The sequence below is a fragment of the Scylla paramamosain genome, chromosome 41 (assembly GCF_035594125.1).
Source record: "Scylla paramamosain isolate STU-SP2022 chromosome 41, ASM3559412v1, whole genome shotgun sequence".
NCBI classification, from domain to species: domain Eukaryota; kingdom Metazoa; phylum Arthropoda; class Malacostraca; order Decapoda; family Portunidae; genus Scylla; species Scylla paramamosain.
In genome coordinates this window covers 13,051,967-13,061,966 of record NC_087191.1, presented here as the reverse complement: position 1 = coordinate 13,061,966, position 10,000 = coordinate 13,051,967, and the positions used below count along the sequence as shown (strand labels likewise).

General features: G+C 49.4%; 1 protein-coding gene across 1 annotated transcript in view; it reads left to right on the top strand.

Annotated features, from left to right (window-relative positions):
- Positions 1-10,000, top strand: part of LOC135093068 (vesicular glutamate transporter 1-like) — a 67,592-nt gene that overhangs the window by 44,154 nt on the left and 13,438 nt on the right. Inside the window, exons 5-11 of the mRNA XM_063991941.1 lie at positions 1,012-1,142; positions 1,850-1,929; positions 2,420-2,538; positions 3,817-3,931; positions 7,455-7,629; positions 9,069-9,187; positions 9,613-9,780. Coding sequence (XP_063848011.1) covers positions 1,012-1,142; positions 1,850-1,929; positions 2,420-2,538; positions 3,817-3,931; positions 7,455-7,629; positions 9,069-9,187; positions 9,613-9,780 — 907 coding nt within the window. The remainder of the gene's footprint in view (positions 1-1,011; positions 1,143-1,849; positions 1,930-2,419; positions 2,539-3,816; positions 3,932-7,454; positions 7,630-9,068; positions 9,188-9,612; positions 9,781-10,000) is intronic.

Here is a 10,000-nt window from a genome sequence, read left to right as displayed (position 1 = left end):
GAGAGAGAGAGAGAGAGAGAGAGAGAGAGAGAGAGAGAGAGAGAGAGACAGAGAGAGAGAGAGACGGGAGGGAGGTATTAATGAAGAAAGTACGAAGGAAGGGGGAGAGAGAGAGAGAGAGAGAGAGAGAGAGAGTGGGTGACAGAAAGAATGACGGATGGGGAATCAGAGAGAGAGAGAGAGAGAGAGAGAGAGAGAGAGAGAGAGAGAGAGAGAGAGAGAGAGATTCGTGTTGGCAGGAGTAATGGAGGTAAAAAGGCAAGAGAGAAGTTGTTAGGGAGGAAAGATGGATGGAGAGAGAGAGAGAGAGAGAGAGAGAGAGAGAGAGAGAGAGAGAGAGAGAGAGAGGGAGAGGTCTCGCCCTGTCAACTGAGGCGACGATGTAATAATTCAACGAAGGTATTACTAGTCTCGAGGGGCGCTCTCTCTCTCTCTCTCTCTCTCTCTCTCTCTCTCTCTCTCTCTCTCTCTCTCTCTCTCTCTCTGGTAGAAATATCGCGTTTTCCTTCTTACTTTCTCCCTCTTACTTTTTTCTAGTCTCTCTCTCTCTCTCTCTCTCTCTCTCTCTCTCTCTCTCTCTCTCTCTCTCTCTCTCTCTCTCTCTCTCTCTCTCTCTCTCTCTCTCTTTTCCTCTTACTTTTCTACTGTCACTTTTTTCCCTCTCCTTTCTCTCTCCTTATTCATCTTTTTCCTCTCACTTTCCCCTCTCACTACTAGAATTGTACTCACTCACTCACTCACTCCCTCACTCCCTCCCTCAAAAACCCTTATTTCTCGCCCTTTATAACGACACCCAACATTCCCTGCACCCCTTCTCCCTCTCACTTCCCTCTCACTCCCCTCTCATGTCCCTCTCACTCACAAAGCCTCATAAACACTCCCTTTAAACCCCTACCTTAAAAACCCTCATTTCTCGCCCTTTAAAACGACTCCCAACATGCCCCATACCTCTTCTCTCACTTCCCTCTCACTCTCCCTCTCACTCTCCCTCTCACTCTCACTCTCACACAGGGAGGGAGCGCTCGACGAGGAAATGGAGAGAGAGAAGCCGCCGCTGAGGAAGATCGATCAGTATATGCCACCTGATTGTCCCTGCTGCAACATGACCAAGAGGTTTACCATGGCTATTCTGGCGAGCATAGGTGAGTGAGAGGGGAGAGGGGAGAAGGGGTGGTAGTGGTGGTGGTGGTGGTGGAGGGTAGAGGTGGGAGGCGTGATGTGTGTTGCGGTAGGTGAGAGGCTGGGACAGGTGGGGTAGGGTTGTGATGGAGGGATTAAGGACAGGTGTAAGCTAATTAATGTGAGATAAGCGTAAAGAAAGGGAAAAGAGAGGGAAAATATATAACTGTCTACAGAGAGAGAGAGAGAGAGAGAGAGAGAGAGAGAGAGAGAGAGCCACAGGTGAGCGCGTGGCCTGCTGACACACTAAGCAACACCCCAGCGTGTCTCTCCCTCTCTTCCTCTCTCTTTAAGACCACGTGTCACCCCCCACACACCCCAGCACCCCTCACACACACACACACTCACACCCCCGCGGCGGCCACACCCATGCCACGCCTCTCCCACGCCTCTCCTCGCCCCCCGCACACTTGTTGCTCGGCGGGTGTGGCTGGGAGGATGCAGACGTACCTGAGTGGCGGCCGTGGGGTGTGGTCGGCTCCGCCCATCACCTGAGTGGGTGTGTCCCGCCGCCCAGATACACACGTGGTGTACCTCTCGGCCACACCCACCTGCTCTCTCTCTCTCGCTCTCCCTCACTCTCACACCTGTTACCTTGTTTTCTCACCTGACACTCCACGTTTTCGCTCGCTTTTCTTCACCTCTCACCTGTGTTCCGTAATTGTGTCAGGTTTCCTCATCTCCTTCGGTATTCGGTGCAACATGGGCGTGGCTGTGGTGCAGATGACGGCAAACCGGACAGACAATGGGGTGAGTCTAGTGTCCGCCTCCTCTTCCTGTTCCTTTTTAGTGTAGCTGTCTTTTTCGTCTTCCTTCTCCCTCTTGTTCTGTTTCTTTGCCTTGAAGTTTGTCTCGTCTTTAGTTTCCAGGTGTCTTGTATAGCCGTGAATGTTTTTATCTCAGCTCTGTTTGTTGTTATTTTCCTGTTATTCCTTCTTCCTCTCCTCCCTGACTTGTTTTCTATCTTCTGCTTCTTTGCCTCGTAACTAGCCAGGTTAAGTGTACATTAGGTCTTACACCTGCATATCTAATCTCCCTTGTCCTCTTCCTCCTTCAGTCATCAGCCCACTCAATCGCTTCTTCCATCACCTATCCATTCCTCGTGTCACCCACTCACTCCTTCACCCATCCAATCATCCACTATTCCACCCAGTTACCCCTCCAACCACTCCCCTATTCTCTCATACAGTCTCCCACCCTCCACACACCACTCACTCCCTCCCCTCCTCCCCCTTGACAGGAGCGTGAGATAGACTGGAGTGACGATATTGTTGGAGTTGTTGATTCTTCCTTCTTCTGGGGGTACCTGGTGACGCAAGTACCTGGCGGCCTCATCGCATCTCGCTTCCCCGCCCACAGGTGAGAAGGGGTGACCTGAGGAGACGACCTGGCTGGACTTGTGGGAGACGATCTAGCTGGACTTGTGGAGGTGACCTGGGGAGACGACCTTATTTATGGACCGTGGGAGATGATTCAGGCACCGTGGGAGATGTGTTAGCTTGGGAGATAATTGGAGTGGGAGGTGATTTAAGTATAGCTGACCTAGCGTGGGAGATGAGTGGTCTGGGAGATGATGACATGGTTAGGAGATGACTTGTATACTCCTGGGACATGACTCAGCCTGGGAGATGACTTGCGGCTTAAAGGGAGACTAGACATACTGTGACTAATAACAAATGATATTAAATACGTGACTAGAGAGAGAGAGAGAGAGAGAGAGAGAGAGTTGGTGGGTGATGGCAGGGGAAGGGAGAGGGGAAGGTGGTAGGTGAGAAAGAGAAGCAATTGGGCAGGGAGGGAGAAGAGGGAGGGAGAGGAGAGAAGGAAAGGGAGGGAAAGGACAGAGGGAGAGGGAGGGAGAGGAGAGAGGGAGAGGGAGGGAGAGTTTACTGCTGTGATTTGATGTTTATGTTCTTGTTTTCCTAATCTCTCCTCCTCCTCCTCCTCCTCCTCCTCCTCCTCCTCCTCCTCCTCCTCCTCCTCCTCCTCCTCCTCCTCAGGATTTTAAAATATCTTACATCAATCCAAACTTAAGATTACCTTCCCTTCCTCCCTCCTCCTCCTCCTCCTCCTCCTCCTCCTCCTCCTCCTCCTCCTCCTCCTCCTCCTCCTCCTCCTCCTCCTCCTCCTCCTCCCTCCATCACAGACACTGAACAGCCGAAAACTTAATTTACCAAATGGACTGGCAGTGACTGGTGAAGGGAGAGGGAGAGGGAGGGAGAGGGAGGGAGAGAACATTTTCCTCCCTCCCTCCCTTCCCTCCCTCCCTCCCTCTCTTTGTTTCTTTTTGAACAATAATTTAGGAGGGAGGGGTTTCGTTAAAGGGAGGAGGAGGAGGAGGAGGAGGAGGAGGAGGAGGATAATGATGATGATAATGTTCAATTCCTGTTTCATTATTTTATTTGTTATTGTTGTTGTTGTTGTTGTTGTTGTTGTTGTTGTTGTTGTTGTTGTTGTTGTTTCTATCATGTACCATTTATCTATCCATTAATGTCTACTCATCCGTTATCACCTCTCTCTCTCTCTCTCTCTCTCTCTCTCTCTCTCTCTCTCTCTCTCTCTCTCTCTCTCTCTCTCTCTCTCTCTCTCTCTCTCTCTCTCTCTCTCTCTCTCTCTCTCTCTCTCACTCTCCCCCAGGGTCTTCGGAACGGCCATCACCACCTCCTCCCTGCTTAACATGCTCTTCCCAGGGGCGTCTCGGCTGCACCCCGCCGCTGCCATGGCCGTCAGGATCCTACAGGGCCTGGTGGAGGTGAGAGTGGGGAGAGGAGGGAGAAGGGAGGGAGGGAGATGGTTAAAAATTGATCAACATAAAGAAATATGAAGAAATGGAAAAATGGGGAGCTGGTGATGGGGAGATGTCATGGGAGAGGAGGAAGAGAAGGAATGGGGAGACAAGCAATACGTAAAGATTAAATGGAAGAGAGAGAGAGAGAGAGAAAAGCCTGGATAAGAGTAGAAAGAATGGGAGAAGAAGGAATGGGGAGATAAGATGAATGAAATAAGAGAGATTTGAGAGAGAGAGAGAGAGAGAGAGAGAGAGAGAGAGAGAGAGAGAGAGAGAGAGAGAGAGAGATAGATAGATAGATAGAGAGAGAGAGAGAGAGAGAGAGAGAGAGAGAGAGAGAGAGAGAGAGAGAGAGAGAGAGAGAGAGAGAGAGAGAGAGAGAGAGAGAGAGAGAGGCTTGTTAAGAATAGGAGAAATAGAAAGAAAAGTGAGAGGAAGAGGAAGAGGAAGAGGGAGAGAAATGGGTAAGGATAGGACGTGATGGGAGAGGGAGAGAGAGAGGGAGAGGGAGAGGGAGAGTGAGAGGGAGAGGGAGGTTAGAAGACGAGAGTGTGTGTCATCATTAATTTTCAACCCTTGGAGGTGAGAGGGAGAGGGAGAGAGAGAGGTAGAGGGAGAGGGAGAGGGAGAGGGAGGGGGAGGAAACGTTATTGTGGAGGTAACTGTGAGGAGGAAGTTAGTGGAGAGCATCCAGTATCCTTCTCCTCCTCCTCCTCCTCCTCCTCCTCCTCCTCCTCCTCCTCCTCCTCCTCCTCCTCCTCCTCCTCCTCTTCTTCCTCCTCCTCTCCTCCTCCTCCTCCTCCTTTCTTCCTTCCTCCTTTTTCTCTGTGACCTTTTTGTATTTCTTATTTCACCCTCCTCCTCCTCCTCCTCCTCCTCCTCTTCCTCCTCCTCCTCCTCCTCCTCCTCCTCCTCCTCCCCCGAAAAAGGCCATAAAATACTTAACAAAAAAACGGAAAAGGGTTCTTGGAGGAAGAGGAAGAGGAGGAGGAGGAGGAGGAGGAGGAGGAGGAGGAGGAGGAGGAGGAGGAGGAGGAGAAGGCGCCATCTTCCTCCTCCTCCTCCTCCTCCTCCTCCTCCTCCTCCTCCACTGTCAACATGAATCATAAGTGAATTTCCGGTTATGTCTACATGTGTGCGTGTGTATGCGCGCGCATGTCTCTGTGTGTGTATGTGTGTGTGTGTGTGTGTGTGTGTGTGTGTGTGTGTGTGTGTGTGTGTGTGTGTGTGACTTCACAAGACGTTCACACCCCTGAGTCGATAATAGAGAGAGAGAGAGAGAGAGAGAGAGAGAGAGAGAGAGAGAGAGAGAGAGAGAGAGAGAGAGAGAGAGAGAGAGAATAAAGATGGAAACAGAAGGAGGAGGATGAAGGAAAAAACAAAAAACGGCAAAAAGAGAGAAGAGAGAGAGAGAGAGAGAGAGAGAGAGAGAGAGAGAGAGAGAGAGAGAGAGAGAGAGAGAGAGAGAGAGAGAGAGAGAGAGAGAGAGAGAGAGAGAGAGAGAGAGAGATAAGAAGATTCCAGCTCTCACAAGAATAGAATCTCGAATCTAGTAATCTTCTCACTTCCGGTTCATTTTGGGAGAGGAGGAGGAGGAGGAGGAGAAGGAGGAGGAGGAGGAAGATGTAGAGGAATTTCAAAGAGGATTCGATGGGATCATGTGTGTGTGTGTGTGTGTGTGTGTGTGTGTGTGTGTGTGTGTGTGTGTGTGTGTGTGTGTGTGTGTGTGTAAGCTGTCTCTAAATCTTGCTCTACATTCATAAATCTCTCTCTCTCTCTCTCTCTCTCTCTCTCTCTCTCTCTCTCTCTCTCTCTCTCTCTCTCTCTCTCTCTCTCTCTCTTTCCTTTTCTTTCCCTTCCTTTCTTTCTTTTTTCTTTCTTTAATTAGTAACCCAAGAAATCTTTGTATTGTTTTTTTATTTTAGAGAATTTTGTTTATTCTTTATTTACCTGTGTCTGTCTGTCTGTCTGTCTGTCTGTCTGTCTGTCTGCCTATTTATCTCTTCATTGTATTTATATTTCAGTCATAATTTGTAAGAGAGAGAGAGAGAGAGAGAGAGAGAGAGAGAGAGAGAGAGAGAGAGAGAGAGAGAGAGAGAGAGAGAGAGAGAGAGAGAGAGAGAGAGAGTAGATTTACCTCATAACATTCCTCACACACATAAGTACTTGCGCACACACACACACACACACACACACACACACACACACACACACACACACACAGACACGTACATAGGTTTTTCGTGCACATGACATTGAGGAGAAAATATTACGTACTTTTTGACCTCCTCCTCCTCCTCCTCCTCCTCCTCCTCCTCCTCCTCCTCCTCCTCCTCCTCCTCCTTTTCCTTTTTCCTTCCCCTCACTTCCTCTATCTGTCCATCTTTCTTCTGTCCTCCTCTCCCCTTTTCTTTCTCCTCCTCCTCCTCCTCCTCCTCCTCCTCCTCCTCCTCCTCCTCCTCCTCCTCCTCCTCCTCCTCCTCCTCCTCCTCCTCCTCCCTCCGTCTTCCTTTCTCTCCTTCTATTGTTTACCTCCGTTCCATTTGTCGCCTGTCCTTCCTCCTCCTCCTCCTCCTCCTCCTCCTCCTTCTCCTCCTCCTCCTCCTGCTCCTCCTGCTCCTCCTCCTCCTCCTCCAACAGGTAGCGAGGCCAAAACAAGAGGAAATGGAGGGAGGAAAGAAGAGGGGAGCGAGACACGAGTAGGAGGAGGAGGAGGAAGAGGAAATAATGGATATATTTTTTACTTTTTATTATTATTATTATTATTATTGTTATTATTATTATTATTATTATTATTATTATTATTATTATTACTATTATTATTATTATTATTATTATTATTATTATTATTATTATTATTATTTCCATCATCTCATTCCTCTCTTTATCCACATAATTCTTTCTTTACTGTGTGTGTGTGTGTGTGTGTGTGTGTGTGTGTGTGTGTGTGTGTGTGTGTGTGTGTGTGTGTGTGTGTGTGTGTGTGTGTGTGTGTCTATTACAGCCTATTAATATGTGTGTGTGTTGGTCTATCGGGCGTGTGATTGAGAGAGAGAGAGAGAGAGAGAGAGAGAGAGAGAGAGAGAGAGAGAGAGAGAGAGAGAGAGAGAGAGAGAGGCACATCAATATATCATTGTTGAGGTGGGACAAAGACTGCCTCATTGCTTCCCAAAGGGCCGTTTTTCCACTCTCCCTACTCTCCCTTTCTCTCTCTCCCTTCCTTCTCACTTTCTCCTCCCTTCTTTTACTTTTGTATTTCTTCCTCTCTTTTTTCGTTTACCTATGCATCTCTTCACCGCCCTCCCCTACTCTCTCTCTCTCTCTCTCTCTCTCTCTCTCTCTCTCTCTCTCTCTCTCTCTCTCTCTCTCTCTCTCTCTCTCTCTCTCTCTCTCTCTCTCTCTCTCTCTCTCTCTCTCTCTCACCCACATCCCTTCTTCACTCCCACCTCTCTCCCCTCTCACACACCTCTCGCCGCCTCTCCCCCAGGGCGTGACGTACCCCGCGTGTCACGGGATCTGGAGAAACTGGTCGCCGCCGCTGGAGCGCTCCCGCCTCGCCACCATGGCCTTCTGTGGGAGCTACGCAGGAGCGGTGCTGGGCATGCCGCTGTCTGCCTGGCTCACGGAGGGCATCGGCTGGCCTGCGCCCTTCTACTTCTATGGTAAGAGTGTAGGGAGAGGAAGGGAGAGGATAGAAAAGATGTGAATTGTTTTGGACTGGTCACCCATCCAAGCACTGACCAGACGCCTCGTTGCTTAACCTCACTGATCGGTCGAGAAGCGGTGGATTCAGCGTGGTCACCCATCCAAGCACTGACCAGACGCCTCGTTGCTTAACCTCACTGATCGCAACAAGAAGATTTATTAGTGGTGAGGCCTGGAACGCTGGAATGGAGGGCAGGAGGAATAGGGGCTGTGGGAGAGATATAGAGAGTGTAGAGAGGTTGGGAGAGGTAGAAAGTGCAGGGAGAGGACAGGAGGGAAGGGAGAAGATGGAATAGAGGTTGGGAAGGCTGGGAGAGTAATGTTGCGGAGTTGTTATAGGGGATGATGGAAAAGGGAAGGGAGGGAGAGGAGTTATTGAAGAGGTTGGGGGAGTAAGGGGATGACTGGAGCTTGGGAGAGGTAGGGAGAGGACGGAAAAGGCTGGCAGGATAGGTTGGGAGTGATGGGAGAGGTTGTGATGGGAGAGTTGTGAGAATTTGGAATACAAAGAAGAGAGGAACAAGAAAGGGAGGAAGAAAGATAAAAAGAGAGACAGGAAAGGGAGGGAGGGAAAAAATGGAGGGAAGGAGAGAAAATTAGTAGACGTGGAGGAAAAAAATGAGGGAGGGAGGAAAATGTGAAGGAAAGAGGGAGGTAATAAGAGGTGAGGGAGAGAAAAAGGAAGAGAGAGAGAGAGAGAGAGAGAGAGAGAGAGAGAGAGAGAGAGAGAGAGAGAGAGAGAGAGAGAGAGAGAGAGAGAGAGAGAGAGAGAGAGAGAGAGAGAGAGAGAGAGAGAGAGAGAGAGAGAGAGAGAGAGAGAGAGAGAGAGAGAGAGAGAGAGAGAGAGAGAGAGAGAGAGAGAGAGAGAGAGAGAGAGAGAGAGAGAGAGAGAGGTAATTAAAAAACTTAAATCACCAGGAGAGATTCAAATTATTGTTGATTATTTGAAGCTCTCCCCTCACTCTCCCCTCACTCTCCCCTCACTCTCACTCTCTCCCCTATCACTCTCCCCTCTTCCCTATTTTTGTACCTTACCCTTTCGTCTGTCTCTCATTCTCTATCACTCTCTCACTCTCTTCTCTCTACCTTGCCTCTCTCTTTTTCCCCTCTCACTCTTACCTGTTCAATGATTCCTCTTACCTTATTCTCCCGCACCTTACCTTCCTCTCACTTTATCTACCCCCTCACTCTCCCTCCCATTCCCTCCCTTCACTTTCTCTCACCCCGTCACCCTGACACCCTTCCCTCACCTATCCCCTCATCCCTTCATCTATTTCTCCTCACCTCTCCCTTATTTCCTGCCTCCATCCCTTTTCTACCCCTTCACCTACACCCTTCTTCATTCCCTCTCTCCCTCACCTATATTCTTTGTGTCATCACCTCTCCCTAATTACAGGTGTGGCTGGGGTTACCTGGGGGTTCTTCTGGTACTGGCTCGCCTTTGAGAAACCCTCCAAGCACCCAACTATTAGTGCCAGGGAACAGGTGTACATCGAGGAGAGTCTGGGCAAGCAGGTGAGTGTGGGAGAGTGAGGGAGAGGACTGGAGGATCTAGGATAGCTGGTGAGAGGGGAAGGATTGTGAGAGGGTTGTTTGTTTGTTTGTCTGTGAGAGTGGGAGGGAGAGAGAAGGATTGTCTGGGATGGGGAAGAGTGTGCGAGAGTGGGAGGGAGAAGAATGGAAAGTCTGGGGAAGAAAGTGAGGGAAAAAGAGAAAATTGAGGGAAAAAAGAGATATTCCTACTGTGGGGAGAGAGAGAGAGAGAGAGAGAGAGAGAGAGAGAGAGAGAGAGAGAGAGAGAGAGAGAGAGAGAGAAACATATAAAAACCAATTTTCTTACCCACCCACTACATAAACACACACATACACACACACACACACACACACACACACACACACACCTATACTCTGACCTCTCCCCCATCTCCTCTCCCCCACAGCCCACCTCGCAGCCCACCTTCGCCTCCACCCCCTGGCGCGCCTTTGCCACATCCATGCCTGTGTGGGCCATCGTTGTGGCAAACGTAGCTCGCTCCTGGACCTTCTACCTACTAATCATCTCCCAGCCGACCTATTTCAGTGAAGTGTTTCATTACAAGGTGGCCAAGGTAGGTGGTGGTGGTGGTGGTAGTAGTAGTAGTAGTAGTAGTAGTAGTAGTAGTAGTAGTAGTAGTTGTAGCTGTATATTAGTGGTAGTAGTAGTAGTGGTGTTGTTTGTTGTTGTTGTTGTTGTAATGGTAATAGTATGTAAATATAGCTGTTATCTTTCTGTTTCTCTCTCTCTCTCTCTCTCTCTCTCTCTCTCTCTCTCTCTCTCTCTCTCTCTCT